At 45.0% G+C, this 17,125-nt stretch overlaps 1 protein-coding gene across 2 annotated transcripts in view; it reads left to right on the top strand.

Moving 5' to 3' along the window:
- The window catches only part of PSD3 (pleckstrin and Sec7 domain containing 3), a 116,105-nt gene that overhangs the window by 45,295 nt on the left and 53,685 nt on the right, over positions 1-17,125 (top strand). For both annotated transcript variants that reach the window (XM_030968145.1, XM_030968146.1), the window contains 3 exons: positions 4,981-5,093; positions 7,831-7,889; positions 11,490-11,579. In XM_030968145.1, coding sequence (XP_030824005.1) covers positions 4,981-5,093; positions 7,831-7,889; positions 11,490-11,579 — 262 coding nt within the window. The remainder of the gene's footprint in view (positions 1-4,980; positions 5,094-7,830; positions 7,890-11,489; positions 11,580-17,125) is intronic.

The raw sequence follows: 17,125 nt of genomic DNA, 5'->3' as shown, positions 1-17,125 counted from the left end.
ACACCTCCCCCCCACAACCTGTACCTGAGGTTGTACAGAATAACATCAGGCTCCTAGGCATGTTCCTTATGGCTACTGCGAAAATTAACTGTCCTGGCCAGAATCAGTATGTTTTCCATCCCTTATGCTATACCATCTATATCATGTCTAAGTCCTCCACCTCCCAGCTACATATACGTGTGTGTATGTGTATATATAAATGCAAGCATGAGTATCATTTCTGTAGTCAGTGGCTGTCCTTTCAAGATGTCTGTTGAGTTCATTTAGTCCATGACTGTGGGTTCTGTCTGTTCCAGATGTCTTCCAGATCAGGAGGGTTGCTTGCTTTCACCTGGTTGCAGTCTGCATCAGGAGCTCATGACTGGTATATCTGGAACAGCCCATATTCATTCTCCATAGTAGTTATGGCATACAGTGGCGGTGCCATTCAGCAAACAGTATTGTACAATTGAACATTACAGCCTGTTCTCACCCCAAAATGGAATTCGCTTTGGGTACACCTCATGTTTCCTTGTCCCTCTACATTACCCATCAAGTGCCATCAGGTCGTTGAGCAAAACCAAGCCCATGAATGGATTTGCCTTTGCAAAAAGGTGGGACCAATCCCAACCGTGTTCCCTAACACATTTCTCCTTCATACCACAAGGTCTTCATCCCCTGCTACAGTGCACAGTAATTTTGATTGGGCAGGACTAGCTTGATTGGTAGAGCCTCTTGTATTAACTAACAAGCCGGCCTTTGCTAAATGCAGATCCCCGTGTTTGAAGGTGCCACCCATTGCTTTCAATGTAATTTTTAACAGTCCATTGTACTGTTCAACTTTCTCAGAGGCTGGTGCATAATAGGCAGTGTGTTATACCCACTCAATCCTGTGCTCTCTGGCCCTTGTGTCTGTGGCACTCCTTTTGAAATGAGTCCCATTAGTCCAACTCAGCTCTGTCTGGGGTGTCATGTTGCTGCAGAAGTTGCATCTCAAGGCCCAGGATGGTGTACTGGGCCTTGGTGTGAGGCACAGGGCTCATTTCCAGATACCCAGTGATTGTTTCCACCATTGTAAGCACTTGTATCACTTGCCTTGGTGGGTTTGCAGCAGTGTGATGTAACCAGTTTGCCAGGCTGCCCCATATCTGTGTTTCAGCCACCTGTACCCACCTGTACCACCGTACCAGAGAGGCCTTACCCGCCTGGCCTGCTCCATCGCAGCGCATGTTTCACAGTTATGGTAACTGAGAGGCACGGTCCATGGCCACGTCTGCCCCTTGGTCACAAGCCCACATGGATGTTGTGTCTCTTCTCTGATAACCCGAGGGGTCTTGAGCCCACTGAGCCCAAAATAATTGGCTCTTGGCCCAATGCAGATTAACCCGAGCCGCTTTAATCTTGGTGGCCTGATCCATCTCTCCATCGTTGTGATGCTCTTCAGCAGCCTGACTCTTGGGCACATGTGCATCTCATGATGTTCTTCTACAGCCAGCTTCTCTACCAGAGCAGCAATTTCTTGCCAGGATTCATCAGCCCAGATGGGTTTCCCACTGCACTGCCTATTGGCCTTTTTCTGTCAGTCCTGTCACTCCAACACAGCATTTGCCACCATCCACAAGTCAGTGTAGAGGTAGGTTGCTGGCCATTTCTCTCATTCAGTGATACCTAAAACAAAGTGGATGGCTTTCAGCTCTGCAACCTGACTTGATCCAGCTTCTCCTTCAGCAGCTTCTGTGGCTTGTCATATAGGGCTGTCTACAGCTGCCTTCTGTTTTTGATTTGTCCCTGTGATACTAAAGGAACTGTCAATAAAGAGATCATATTCCTTTTCATTTGTAGGTAGCTGATTGTATGGTGGGGCCTCCTCAGCATGTGTCATCTTCTCCTCTGATGATGATGATGGTAGTCTGAAATTTTCAGCTTCAGGCCAATTTAGTGATGACTTCCAATATCCTTGGGTGATTGGAGTTTCCTCTTCAAGCTTGCTGTGTGGTCAGAGTAATCCAGTTACTCCACAGTGGCATGATGTGTTGCAGGGACTTTCCCTTTGAGTATCCAGCCCAGCGCTGGCAGCTGGGACTCCAGGAGGGGCTATGCTTTGGTGCCAATCACTTCTGAGGCAGCTCCAACTTCTACATAAGTTGCCAGTGTCTCTGCTTCAGTGGGGTTGTAGCTGGTCTCAGATCCTTTTTATGTTGGAATGTGTGTATTCCCAACTCCAGAACACCACGGGTCATTGTTGAATCTCCACATGTACCCTTTTGCCAGCAGTTCCTGGAAGGACCATTCTTCCCAGCTGCACTGTGGAGCATATTTTTACATCGTGTAATATCCTGACTGGCTACTGCATGAGCAATCTCCTGTTTAATTTGTTCAAAATCTTATTATTGTTCAGGACCCTGCTTGAAATCATTCTTCTTTGGTATCACTTGGTAGAGAAGTTTTAAAATCTGACTGTAATCTGAAATGTGCATCCTTCAAAACCCCACAATGCCTAGGAAAACCTATGTTTCCTTCTTGATGGTTGGTGGGGACATAGCTGCTGTTCCAGTGACCATGTCCATTGGAATCTGATGGCATCCATCTTGCCATTTTACTCCTAAAAACTGAGTTTTCTGGGCAGATCCCTTGATCTTACTTTGCCGTGTGGCAAAACCAGCCTTCAGGAGGATTTGGATTGTCTTCTCCCCTTTCTCAAAAACCCCTGCTGTGTTGCCCTGCCTGATCATATTGTCAGTATATTTTTTTTTGCTGTCAGTATGTTTTTTCCTCACATCCTTTTCCAGTGCAGTCTGGATTACTCCAGGATAAATAATGGGGTTCTGTTTCCACCCTTGGGGAAGTCAGTTCCAGGTGTATGTCACATCCCTCCAGGTGGAAAACTGAGGCCTGCACCCTGCTGCTAAAGGAATGGAGAAGAGCATGTTAGCAATGTTGTTGGTGGCACCACCTCACTGCTTTGGACTCCAGCTCATACTGAAGTCCCAGCATGTTGGGCACAGTGGCACTCAGTGGTGGTGTGACTTCATTCATGCCATGATAATCTATTGGTCCCTGGGCTTACACACTGACCATATAGGACTGTTAAAGAGTTAACAAGTCTTGCTGACCATTCCCTGGCTCTCCGGGTCATGGATCATCTCATGGATGGGGGTCACAGAGTCCCAGGTGGTGCAGTATTGTTGGTGGCACAGTAGCCATGTGGTAGTGATTGTATCTGCTGTTCTTCAACCCTCAGCAGTCCCTAAACAGAGAGGTCCTCTGAGAGACCAGGCAAGGTATTCAGCTGTCTCATTTCCTCTGTCTCCAGAGCAGCTATCCCATAAATCCTAACAATGCCCTTTTGGGTCCTTGAAATACCCTCTTTTGGGGTAACCTGTGCTAAGGGTGCACAGGGCCTCTGGGCCAGTCCCAGTAGGGTGTTTTTGTCATTCATTTCCAGTCATGCTCTCTCCACCTTCCAGTGCAGGCTGTTGGGGTCCCCTTGGCACCCCAGAAAGAGATGGATTTTGTCCCCACGCATCTTGATGGCATCCGAGTACATCATGTGCCGGTGCGAGCTAAAGCCTTACACTCTTGGGTGTCTGATGTGCCAGAGCACTGGATCCACACAGTCCAGTAGATCTGATTGACCCTTTCTTCTACCTGGCTGGGGCCTCTGTAGTTCTAGTAATAGTACATGTTGCTCACTTCTTGTAAATATGAGCTAGAGGTCCCTTCAAGAGAATCAGAAGTAACATCAGCCCTTATATTAAAAATTGACTCTGTCCTGGCCAGAGCCAGGACAAGAGGACAAAGTAGAAAGGACAGAGAAACCCTGTCAAGATTCACTTATATCTACTTGTGAACTGGATTATTTGCAATACATTACATGTTAAATTAAGTTATTACCATGCAAATCACACTCTGTGTGGCTGTGAGATTGTTGCAAGTACAGCTTGTCTCTGACCTTACATCACAGAGAAAAAAATTAAAGTTTGTGCATCCAGACTAGATAATGTGAATCTCCCAGCAATATATTCCATTACTCTCAGATCTGGTGTTAGTTTCTGTCTAATGGGATGTTTAAAAATTGTCTGTAAGACCGTCATTCTGTATGTCTTCTTACTTCAGATACAGAAGTTTTGTGTTTTCAGTATTTTCTAGAAGCATCCTGATAAATGAATGTAGAAGGTCATCTTTGGCTGTGAGATACATTTTTCTATGTGGGAAGAACAGCAGTGTGGTTAAGAGGAGGTGTGGTCAAGTAGGAGAATAGAAGTGAAAGATGTGTGTCCTCCCCACCTCTCTGCACAGGCTTGCTGGCTATATCCAGTGAGTGCCCAGATGTGCACCAGCCCTGCACCCTGGGCTCTCATGAGCAAGAACCTCAGGAGGGCCAAGTTACTCCTCCTGTTGTTGAAGCTCAGTGGAAGGTGTTGCAAGTCTTCTGCCCTTTTGCTCAGATATTTTCTGCAGGTCCAAGTAGTCACACTCCTCTTCATCTGTTGTGGTCCTGGCCATTCTGATAAGTGACCACACATTCGGTGTTGGCTGTGAGTGCTGTGCACTTGCTTGACTTCACCACGTGGAGTAGCTTTTCTGATTTGGAAAGCAGTACTAATGAAGTAAAGTAAAAAGGTGCAGGGATGGTGGGCAATTAGAAGAGAATAGGGAACATCCTGGATATCTTATCATGCATAAAGAATACATGTTCCAATTCCTTACCCATAGGAAAAAAATTAAAAGTAAGAACAGCTCTTTCAAATAGTGGAATTACTTATTATTTTGTATATTCAGTGGCTGAGACCGATGGTAATTTAAATCTTCTCTCATTTACTAAAATGTTGCAGTTAACTGCATGCAGAATGATAGCCCAATTTCCTAGAAAGGCTTCTTGGAACTGAATGTGTGCTTATATACTTCTTACTGTGATGTGTGCTTTGCTCTGTGCACTGTGTGAAGCAAAAAGAGATTTATTACCTTAATTTCACTGTTTTTTTTCCACTGCTCTTTTAGGAGTTTCTTTAAAGCCTTTTCACTTATTGGAGAAACTCAGGAACGAGAGAGAGTTTTAATCCACTTCTCCAGCAGATACTACCAGTGCAACCCAAATGCCATTTCTTCTCAAGGTAACTTTGTTTCTGATACTGAGGTCTGTCCGCAGGTATGGTGTATGCCTGGCAAATGAAGCTATGTAGTCACTGTGCCACACTTTAGAGACTGTCTCTGAAACCCTCACCACGAAAGGTATTCAATATAAATAGGTCCTCAATGTAAATCCTTAGTTGTGGCACCTCCAGATTTGTCCTCAGTTGTGGTTTCTGGTCTTGCTGGCTTTGGTGTGTGGGTGCTTTTACTCCAGCTACACTCATGTGGACAAGAATAGGTCCTGTGGCAGGTGAAAGAGAGGTTGTTCACTTTCCGTGCTCCATTCAGCACTTGTATCTGCATACACTGGCATCAGGCGTGCCAGTTCTTGCCAGTTGTGGGGGTGAATTTTGAGTGCTGTATCCAGACCCTGGCATGGTTTCATCTCGACTAGCTAACATCAGTCAGAGTGCTTCTCCTTGCCAATGTTTTCAGCAGTTTGGAAATAAATGATGGAAACAAACAAGCACATAGATCAAACCTGAGAAAACTGGGATTGCAGAAGAGGACAAACTGTCTGTTGGCATAACTGCTGTGTTCAGCCAGACATGCTGGCAGAGCCTTGTGCCCTGTGATTGCAGCACATGCTGATCACACACTGAAGGAGGAGGTTGAAAAAGAAGGCAATCATCGGTTTAACTGTACTTTAAGTTTAAAGTGTGAGAAAGAGCTGCTGCAGTTGGAGGTACCACTGTGCCTCCTTACCCCGTGCTTTGTGACCTACCTCTGTTTCAGTGAGATAATGTTTGGGCACTTCGCACCTCTTCAGCTTTACTGGCTGTCATGCAGGGGAGGGAGAAAGTCGGGAGTAAGACAGGATCTGCTCCTCTGCTGTCTCTGTACTCTGCCTATTGCCTTTCTTATTTCAAGACACTGTAGGCAGTCAGGTAGAACAAGTGTGTCATGTCCAGAGTGAAATAATGACTTGCCTGATGATGTGGCTGCCTTATTCTAGTCAAGACTGCAAGAGGGGTATTGCGACTTCGGACCCCGAGTAAGCATTTAAATCCCACACACTTAACACAGGATCTTAGTACTGTGCAATATAAGAAAAATACAAACCTATCAGAGAGTATTCTTAAAAAGGATATGAAGATGGAGAAAGGTCTAGAGGGGAAGCCACATGAGGAGCAGTGAGATCACAGAATTTGCAGAGTCTGGAAAAGAAGAGACTGAAAGGAGACCTCATTGCAGTCTAAAGCTCCCTCATGAGGGGCAGGCACTGATCTCTTCTCTGTGGTGACAGTGGCATGAGCTGGGGGAATTAGGAGCTGAGGCTCTGAGCAGAGCCTTAAAAGTTGTGTCAACAGAGGTTTAGGTGGACATCAGAGAGAGGTTCTTCTCTCAGTGGGTGGTTGGGTGCTGTAACAGGCTCTCCAGGGAAGTGATCACAGCACCAGCCTAACAAAGCTCAAGAAATGTGTGGACAATTCTCTCAAGCATATGGTGTGATTCATAGGGATGTCCTGTGCAGAGCCAGGAGTTGAACTCCATGATCCTTGTAGGGTGCCTTCTAAACTTGCTTGGAAAGGTTATTCAAAAAGAGTTTAAAGTACTACTACTTTTTCCTGAGTTGGGCACAAAGAAGAACTTGACAAAAGTTCCCAGAATGTTCACAACCAAACTTTCCTAGCAAACCCTAGAAAATCAGGAATTTAAAACAAACATTCAATCAAAATAAAGCATTTCAGAGACCATTGACTTAGTAAACTTTACTCATCCAATCTTAATACCCATATTTCAGAAAATGGAAATTAGGAGTAGAAAATAGGAAAAATATACAAAAATAAAGAGCAAAAAACATGATACAGCTACTGCCCTGGATCCTAGTGTGGTTTCAGCTATCCAAAGACAATAGGGACACAACCGCATGTCCTGGGGCCTGCTCTGGCTTCCTGTGGCAAGCAACCCCTGGGGGCACTTCCAGTCATCTGGCCACCCCAGGGCTTGACTGGGGCTCCAGGGCAGAATGTGGGGCATTGCTTTCAGTGTGCCAGTGATTAGTGGCAGTTCTGAGCTAGAGGCTCCAGAGAGTGGGGTGTGGAGCAGTGCACTATCCCATTTTCTGCAGAGCTGCTCCCTCTACACACACATTTCAGTTATTTTGAGCCAGTAATCATTTTCTTCAGTCTCTCAGTCCTCCGACTCTATGGTTCTATGAATCTGACCTATTGCTGAGGGCCTTGGCCACAGGACCAGCTTAGAAGCCCCTGGAGTGCTCTCTACCCAACATGCAGCCAAGGCAGCACAAGTAACAGACTGTACTTCTCCAAAATTAGGTCTAATTGAGCTCTGAATGAGGACTAAGCCAGAGGGGAAGAAAAACAGGATACCTTGCTGCACCCACTCCTTACACAAGAACAAATGTATTTTACTTTTTATTTTCTGCACTGAAGTAGATGAAGAAGGAGGTGTTGATTCAGACTGTAGTATTGGTATTAGCAAGCTAAAAGTGATAGCATGATTTCCTGTCTTGCTTGTCTCATCCATGGGTGCTGCAGGACAGTTTTGAGAGTTACTAGAAGATGAAAGAAAAACTGTTCTGGTTTGGCAGCTGTGTGATGACCTCATTGTTCATTTATTTGATTATGTGTATTTCTTGATAAAACAGATTCTTATGAAGGGGACAGACTCAGTTAATCTATGAGTCTCAGTTTCAGATTCTTAAAGGTCCAGATGTGGTTTTGCATGTGACTCTGGTTATTTCTCTTTCTGCAGATGGAGTTCACTGTCTCACATGTGCCATGATGCTGCTGAACACAGACCTCCATGGCCATGTGAGTATGCACAGCTTTGTGTAGACTGCTCCTATCCACACCATGCTGGAACTGGGTAGTCTTGTAGCAGTCCCTGTGCTGGTGGCATTCATCTGAAGCCCCTGCAGATGGCAAACAGTGAGAAGGCTGCACTCCCAGGCTGTTGTCCTGGCCTTTCCAGCATGCCTTGATCAGTCATGTGTAAGCTGGCATTGTGCCTGGCATTACAATAATGTCTGAGCATACTCCTTGACCTTAGGGCCATCTTTCTGGTGTGCTTACCATCTTTCCTGCAGCAGGCCCTGACCGGGAAGCTGTGCTTGGGATTGGCTTCCCCTTTGCAGTATGTACAAACATGTGGGAAGGCAGAATAGAGATGGGAGGTGAAGAAGACCTTTTGGGAAAGTCACAAAGAGAGGGTGATGTTTGCAGGCATTCAGTTGCAGGGGGCAGATCTGGTGGAAGCAGAGTTTTGCACAGACAAAGGATGGGTGTGCTCAAAACCAAGAGAATGGAGGGGGGATGTGGGCATGCTGAGTGGGAGCCCTGAGTTCCTGTACTGCACACCTCTCCCCATTGCCCGCCTGGGTGAAATAGTATTCTGGTTTGAGTTCTCTTAGTCACACTGCTGCAGGGTGCCAGCAGCCTTAGGATGGGTATTTCAGCACATATGGTCAACACACCAGCTATGCAAGGTATTCCCATGCTGATGGGAGGCTTCCTCTGCCCTGGAGTTAGGATGGAGTGTGTAAAAAACACAGGGAGCATGGCATTATAGTATACAAAAGCAGTGGCTTTAGCCAGGTGGCTCTGGGGCTTCTCTCTGGCCCTCCACTGCACTTGCAAGGGCTCTCCCAGGAGGGTGTTGGGAACTCTTGCACATCAAGGGTGTTGGATTGGGCAGCAGGACATGGAGGCATCCTGGGTCTGTCTCAGTGGGCTACGTAGCCCCTGTGGCGGTGCAGGTAGTAAAACCAAGACTTGAGTGTTCACAAGGAGTTCTGAGACCCACTTCCCATTAATTGAATGCCTTTATCTGCAGGTTGTGGAAGCAGGAGGAGGTAGGGAGTTGTGAGGAATTTTTTTCTCTGATGGCTTAGCTTTCCGTATTGCATGACTGGACGCGAGGTGTACAGGAACGTGCTGCAGTTTGTCTCTTAGCACACATGGCTTCTCTTGAGGACACCTGAGTCTTTCTGTACAGGTATCCCACTCTCCAGAGTGGTGAGCAGCCTGGGGCTCCTGCTTTGCAGACTGCCTGGCCTCACAGTCCAGGGAGAGAGTCCAAATAATGGTCATGCATTAGCCTGACAGCAATTCCCATTGCTCCCTGTGATGCTTTAGTGGGCCGTACTGTCTTCAGTAGGTACTGGAATAAACAATCTAGCTCTGACCCATCATTGCTGCTGCTGACTCTGGTTGTTGCAGTGTGTAACTTTGGAGACTTATCCCACTGGCAGTTAACAGTGTGTTGTTATGTACATGCAGCTGTAGTGTTTGCCAGACTCCTACTTGTATTATGTCCATGGGTGTGTCATCGTGTTCCCTCAAACCTCTCTGATTTCCTCTAATTTTGGACTTCCTCTTACTGCTTTGCATTTTTCCACATAGGTGGTAAGTTTGGCGTTTTTGATTTGGAATGCAGCCCTTGCAGATATGCCTAATTGCCTGTTTCCTAACAAAGATAACGCTTTGCCCCATCCTTACCAGGATTCTGCTGGAGCAGGAAGCAAATGAGTCACAGGGCTTGTCCATACACTGTGCTCTATTTGTTACTGACATACTGATCATAAGCACAGGCATTTCTATTTCACAATCAGCTCCACTGCTTGTAGGGCTGTAATGCAGCTGCTATGCCTTCAGTTCACACTTGCCTTTAGTTCTTGTAGACAAACTCTTACTTAATCCCCTTTACATTCCCTGTCTTGCCACACTTCTGTTTGTAACTAAACAGTTTTTGCTAGATGTGTTTTGGAAATGCATGCTTGCTTCTCTGCACAGAGGTCATCACCCACATTGGTGCTAGAGAGTTTTGAGGTGTCTCTAGACCACCAGGCACATCCTCTGGAACCTCTGTGGCACTGTATGAAGATGTCAGCTTTGATCCTCTAGCAAAACAGCCATTTGTCTGCAATGTTGGCTTTGGTCAGCATGGGGAAGCTGCCAACTGCTGCTTGGAGGAAACAGATAGAAGTAGGCTGAAGTTGCAGGGAGAAAGGAAAGCATTTGTAAGTCTACTAGACCAGCTCCAGCCTGCACCTGAAGACTGAAGTTATAAGCTGTGTTCTATAAGCTTTGCAACCATAGAGCCAGGGTTACAGCCCATCTGTGTTATCGGGAGCCATCCTTTTGTGGGAAGCCATGAATTGTTCCAGGGTTACTGCCTGCCTTCTTTCTGTGGGTTCGTGCTGGCTGCAGGGTATGGGATGTTCCTTATTGGCAAGGTGAGGCTGATGGCCAAGATTTGGTGGTTTTCCTGATCAAACATTAGGGAAGGGAAGTAGAGGATATGCACTTTGTGCTGTCATGTAATTCATAACATCGAATGGCCTGTATTACCAACTAAGGGCACCAGTCCTGTGTTAATTTGGGCTCCTGGTCCTAGCCAAAGATGAAGTTCACACAGAGCTCTTCTGCTGTATTTCTACAGACAGAACATGCCCTGACAGCGGAAAAGTCCTCACTTCCATCTCTTGACTGACAGTGGTGCTATCCTCAAAGATACCATGACTGTCACAGAGTTCTATTTTCCCCTCTGTCTATACCGTGTTTCACAGCTCATCTCAGGCTGCTTTCCTTTCCTCAGATATCTTTGGTGTCCTTTTTCATCAATGCAGTGTTGTAATTGTTGTCTGCTCACCAGGCTCCCCACATACTAAGCAGGGCCCTTCTAACACCTGGGGGACTGAGTACAGACACTTTCTCTGAGGGGTGATGAAGGCAGGTATTCAATAGAAGTTTAGGGCAGCCACAAACTTCTGGATGTAGTTTGGCTCCTACACAGACATGTAGGGATAGCCAAACTCTTCCTTTCTGTTTGTGGCTTGTTTGGTCAACTTTCAATCAGAGACTTGGACAGGAAGAGAGAAAAGAGAGCGAGCCTATGGAAATGTCAAAGCAGCTTCAGCTTGTGAATCAGAAAAGGTAGTGGCCATGCCTGGGCATCACACTCCAACTCACAGCAGTTGCCACTGAAAGGGGGCATTTGAAATTGTAAGGGAAGGATCTAGAAAGGGCCTCAGTCACATGTTTCCTGGTGCCCCACAGCAGATTTAAGTAGAGCTTTTCCATCAGAGACTGGTAGAGCTTCTGGAGACATGGGGATATAAGGTACCATGCAAATACCAAAGATCTTCATCATTGTCCTCTTCATTACCCCCAGTGTTAAGCTGGGGTTTTTTGGGGGTGTATGTGGGCCTTTGGGTGCAAAAGGGTTCCCTTTTCTCGCTATATGGATAAAAGGACACTCATCTAGGAGTAATCTCATGGATGTGTTCTTAGTGCTGCCTGGCTTGGGCTTAAAGGAAAGCAGGAAGATGCATTTAATCTGATGTTGCTTGTTCCTGTCATTGTGGAAAACAGCAGGAATATGATGTTGTGTTTCTCTGATACTCCTTTCAGAACATTGGGAAAAAGATGACCTGCCAAGAGTTCATTGCTAACCTCCAGGGGATGAACGATGGCAAAGACTTCCCGAAAGGGCTCTTGAAGGTAAGGCATTAACTGCAGAACGTGCATTTCATTTCTATTGAAAGATGGTTCAAAACAAAACACCCATCTTGCATTTTCTGAATCTTAATTGTCAAACATGACAAGTGATGGGCACATTTCTCCTCCCAGAACATATATAATATATAAAATGTTTATTCTCTTGTTTTCCCTCTTGCCTTCCCTTGATAGTGAAGGTGACTCTCTGCAGCACAGAGGTGAAACTGAGCTGCGGCAGGTCTTGCCCCAGAGCTGTGTGCTTTGTAAACTCCTGTGGCCATGCCAACCCAGAGTGCTGTCTCCTGATTACAAGTGGACAGAAGCAACCAGTTGGCTCTGAATGCGAATACATTAAAGGCTAAGCCTGATCTCTGTGTACAATCTGGAAGGCGTGTGTGTTTTTTCATCAAAGGTGCTTTGGGGTATTCACATAAGAGCTGGAGATGTAATTTCAGATTATAATGTGCTGTCTGGCACAGGCTGTGTTGCTTCAGCTTTTGTTCATTAAGTTTGTGCTAGGAGTTAAATCTGAAGAATGGGGGAAGAGGCTGAGCAGGACAAACCGTGTTTTATTGTCAGTAATAATGAGAATGTTTCACTTCTTTTTTGTCTGATTGCTAGCATGAAACAGCGCTTTGTTTAAATGAAGACAGGTGTGCATACACTGGAGTTCATAATTTATTTATTTTTTGTAATGGACATAAAAATAAGAGGCTGCCATATCTGAGAGCTGACCCAATGCCTATTGAAACCAACCAAATTAGTTGCCGTCTCTTGTGTGAATTTTGTGTCAGAATCGTCGTGAAATACAGATTTACCTGCATAGTTGAAAGCAGCAGAGTTTGTCTTCTAGTGTTGGTAATTTCTTCATTTTCTTAATCTTCTTCAGGGAGATTTTTGTTGGACCCTCCTGCTTCAGTTCTTACTAAGCAATGGGAAATATTAAATTTTAGATTTAGTGTCTTTAATTTTTGAATCTGTATATCTGTCAGCAGCCACAAGTAAATTACTTTTTCCCCCAAAGGAATCTTATTTCTCTGTTTGCCATAGAGGGATGTGTTGAGATTAATTTGCAGGCTAATTACAGCCCTTACTGAATAAATAGATCTCCAGATTGTGTTTAAATAGCCTGAGTGTACTGACAAGAGACTTCCAATGGTGCTCACCTGCTGTTTGTTTTCCTTCTGACAGAATTATGCAGTTGGGGCTATACCTTAATGTTTAGTGCTCACCTGCTAATGCTAGGGATGCCTGACTCTTCACCCAAAGCAAATACCAGGGCTCTGGATTTTTTTTGGGTGTCGACAGGTGGAAGAAGTTTGGTGTTGGTGTCCCATGTTGCTTTAAGTCTTTCTGCCCTTTTCTGTGTGCTGCCTTGATATCTTGGGGACAGAGGTGGCACCCAACTTTGTTTTCTCATCTGGCTTGTCTGAAGCTTTGATAAACGGACCCTTGTTTTTTAATTCATTAGTCGAGGGGAGTGGAGTGAGTACGAGTAATTGTGCTACTGTGTTCACAGCAGCCATGCTGCCACTAAATGTGCGATTACAAAGAATTAGTGGAAATCAATTTTTGCATTAGTCTCAATAAATTAAATTCACAGCACCCTTCTTCAGCACAGCACCAAAGTGCATGTGGTTTGCTGCTGCATTAGCTGTGTAGCCGCTGAGCATGGGTGAGGCTGCAAGCCTTCTCCCTGCATCCTTGCCCAGCTGCCTGGGAGAGGAAGGTGCCACAGGGTGGCAGTGTGTCCCTGTGGGAGTGAGGTCCTGAGCACCCACTGGTGACTAATGCAGACCTGTGGTGAAGTAAGTGGGCTTTTCTGCCTCTGCAGTCTCTCTGTATTCTCCTTGTGGCCCTGCGGCACCCTTGTATGAAGCTCTGCAACTCTGCTGAGCCCCAGAGCAAAGCTGAGCAGTAGTGGAGGGGAAGGAAGGCTGGGGAGAGCTGGCTGTTCTTCCAGGGCTTGTGAAGCTCTGTGAAGCGTTTATTGTGGATCCAGTTCTCAGAGTCAGGGGTGCAAATGCAAATGCTTGTGCTATCCAGGACAGCTGGTTGATAGGCATCAGTCAGATGTTGCCTTCAGTCAATCCCTTCACTGTTTGGAGTGCATCCCTGGATGTTTCGTCTGGATAGGAAAATAGCACATCAAGGGACAGACATCAGCATGTGAGGAGGGACACACTTTTGTGTGATCAGCCTCAGAAAACTTGGGACATTGGATCAAATTACTCCTTTCTTTCATCTCCCTGGGGGAGCTATCTCTATGTTTTATTACAGTTTTTTTTCCAACAATGAGAACACTTTTGGTACAAACCACAAGGCCTTCATGACCTGATTCTGTGTGTGTCACTAGTTGTGCTTTAAGAACAGATTATTTCACTCTGGTTTGAAAGTAGAAATGAGAAATGCTAACGTGATCTTGCTCACCTTGTGTCTTGCTGTCTGGTCATTTAACATTGAAAAAGGTTTTGCTTTGGTACACCTGTCTGCACAAAGATTCGTTGCCTTTTTCCTCACTCCTTTAGTCAGATCTGAGGTTGCTTTTGCAGTTGGGACTCATAAAGACAAATATGCCAAACTGTGATTAAAAGTGCACTCACTTCTCCTCATGGGGTCTGCTTGTAGTATTCATGTATTCATTGCACATATATATATACAGAAAGGGAAGCCATGGCTAGGATCTCCCTCCTTGGAAAGAAAACAAAATCAGTCTGACATTTTGGCAGTATCAAGAATCTCATGATTGCAATGTTAGGAGGGTTTCTTTCTCACATGCTCACACCAGCTTTAATCTTCTGTAATGATACCATCTTCACAATTATATGCTAGGGAATTGTACTGTGTGACTGTAGCCTTCTTCAGAGCTGGGCTTCACAAGATTTTCTGGAATGAAGAGGAGATTTGCTTGGAAAGAGCCTAATTTTGGCCATACATTCTTGCTTCAATTCCTAAGGGCAGTGTGGTCCCCACAAATGAAGTGCTAGTATGGTGCTGGCCACAATGTTTTCCTCTTGTCATTTTTGTTGAGGAAGATGAAACAGGAAAGCCTTATAAATATGATTGTTTGGCAAAAGATTTTGAGAATATAGAAACTATAAGTGAGATTGAAATGAAAGCAAGCTTTGAGATCCCTTAGTTACTGAACAACGGGGAAACAATGGTGTGGCTGATTGAAGGTAATCTCTTTTTGATGAAACAAAACCTTCTGCTTGCAGACAAGTCCAAAAGTCAGAGCAGACCCTACTAGCTTGGTAGAAGGGGTCTAAAGAGTAGTTTTTAAGGTTTAAAATGTAACACAGTATGTTAATGTAGTGATTCTATTCAACACAAAAGAAGATTTATTGTATTGTAATGAGAACTTCGCTCTCTTACCCCTTTTACTCTCTTATGCTTTTGCTCTCCTTTTATGCTCTTACCCTCCCATCCTCTCTACCCCTCTCTTCTCTCGGGCCTGCTCCGAGCTGCAGCTGGCAGCTCCCAGCAAGGCCCTGTACCCACGCCCTTTGCAATAAACTGCAAATTCCACTACCTGGCTTCAGAGATCTCTCGTCTCCGTCCATCCCGACCGTGCTACCCCCCATCGCTCCTACAAGTTTGAGACAAGGTGTGTGAAGGTCCACTCCAGGAAGGTGGCATTAACAAGGCCTTTCATATGTAAGGAGAGGATATCTCTTCTGTGATCCACATAGAGCCTGCAAGAACGCATCACTGAAGACATGGATCCCTGCTTTTGTTAGGCAGTGTTCTTGGAGGGGTACTCTGTTGTTAGGCTGCATGCAAAGTACCGCCTGGCCTGTCCTGCGTAAGTAAATGTCCTCTGCATTTACAGCACACCTCATTCATGGAATCACAGGCGTCACCCAACCTCTGACATGGGCTGACCCATGGTTGTGGTGCTGCTCCATGACATGAAGTGGGGAAGTCATACCTGGCTGTGTGTCTTTTGGTAGGAGGTGGTAGCTCTTCTCTGACCTGTTGTACTGTCTGGGAACATCCATCGTTGAAGTACCTGGGATGCACTTGGCTAGACTTATCCTTTCAGGGACTGCTGATGGAGACTAGATGCCAATCCTGCATTAAAAATCTGCTTTTTCTCAAAGGGTGTTTTTTGGCTACGCCTTATCTCCTGCAGGAGCACCGTAATGAAGTGACCAAATTAACTTGGAGTTGCTGGTGCTGAACTCTTCTGAAGAACCCGTCCTTAATTTCCTAAATGATCTGAATTCTTGATTAGGATTTCTGGGATATGCAATTTCCTATAGAAGCTGCAAAGTAGGGTTTATCTCATGTTGCTGTCAGTTCCCTCCACTTTAATTATGGGGTGTTTTTGCCACTGTCTTTCTGCCTCCTCTTGCTCTCCCTCTCTCTTTTTTTTTTTAATTCCCTTTGAAAGCCCTCCAAAGCAAATACTCAATTCAAAGAGAATTAAATTCATCTTACTTCATGACATCTTACCTCATCCATTCCAAAAATTTCAGGTATTTAGCAGAGAGAATGAACATCAAGTGGCTAACATCTTCCTGCACAGCCTCAGGCCCCCTTTATGGAGAGGAACTCAAACTAATTGGACTGCTGTGTGTCCCCTAATTGCTCTCATCAGAAGTCTCTGTACTTCATCCATTTCATGGCTTTTTGGCAAGAAATTCCCACCTTCGAGGGAAACCTGATGAAGCTGGGGAGATGAGAGCGTGTGACAGCAAGCCAGGATGGCCCCAGGACCGCATTGACTGCTGTAACACCCTGCAACAGTGGGCAGAGGAGAGAGAGGACCAGATATGTTTGCTTCATGGAATAAGAAACAAGCTCTAGCTCCTTGTTTCTTCCCCAAAATAAAGTTTTTTCTCTTCAAAATACTTCTGATGGAAATAGTATTTTTGGGCCATTTCTTATCTGTATGAAATAGGAGATCCTGTTACAGAAGGCCCCTTTCAGATGCTAGGAGACAACAGAGTCTAATCTGGCAGTATATAAAAGTCAGGTAATGCAGGATTAAATTGCTAATCGTTGTTTTAAACAGTTGTTTGTGAAAGCATACTTTCACTCTCAGAGGAGCCACAGATCCATAAGGAACTGTAGGTGACTGTAGGGAACACCTGGCTTGTCTTCACTCTTCTCCATCCTTTCTGAGAACCTTCCTGCCATGATAACCTTTGTTTCCTTCAACTTGGAGTTTTTTGGATGTTGTCATTTGTCCTATTCAAGAGCAATAGTCATTTAAAGCATGCCTATGCAGAACTGAAAATTAGACCAGGTTATGATGGTGTGTGTATTGCTTTGTGTCCCTTGAATTACAGAGATTTCTGACACGTTCCTGCCCTGTTGAAATGCAAATATATTTTCTTTTTGCATTTCAGGAGTTTACCTCAGTGCATATAAAAGGAAAAATCTATAATCTATATATTTTTTCTCAAGTCAAACCCAGATATTGAGTTGAAGAAAGCCTTATAATATTAAAAGCCTAATACCAGCTGTCTCTGAGCAGGGAAAGCAGAACTTTAAACAAGGGTTAAAACATAAAATGTTTTGAAGGTGATCCAAGAATTAGG

Source organism: Camarhynchus parvulus, chromosome Z (assembly GCF_901933205.1).
Source record: "Camarhynchus parvulus chromosome Z, STF_HiC, whole genome shotgun sequence".
NCBI classification, from domain to species: Eukaryota; Metazoa; Chordata; class Aves; order Passeriformes; family Thraupidae; genus Camarhynchus; species Camarhynchus parvulus.
The sequence above is the reverse complement of the archived record's forward strand: the minus strand, read 5'-3'. Positions and strand labels throughout refer to the sequence as shown.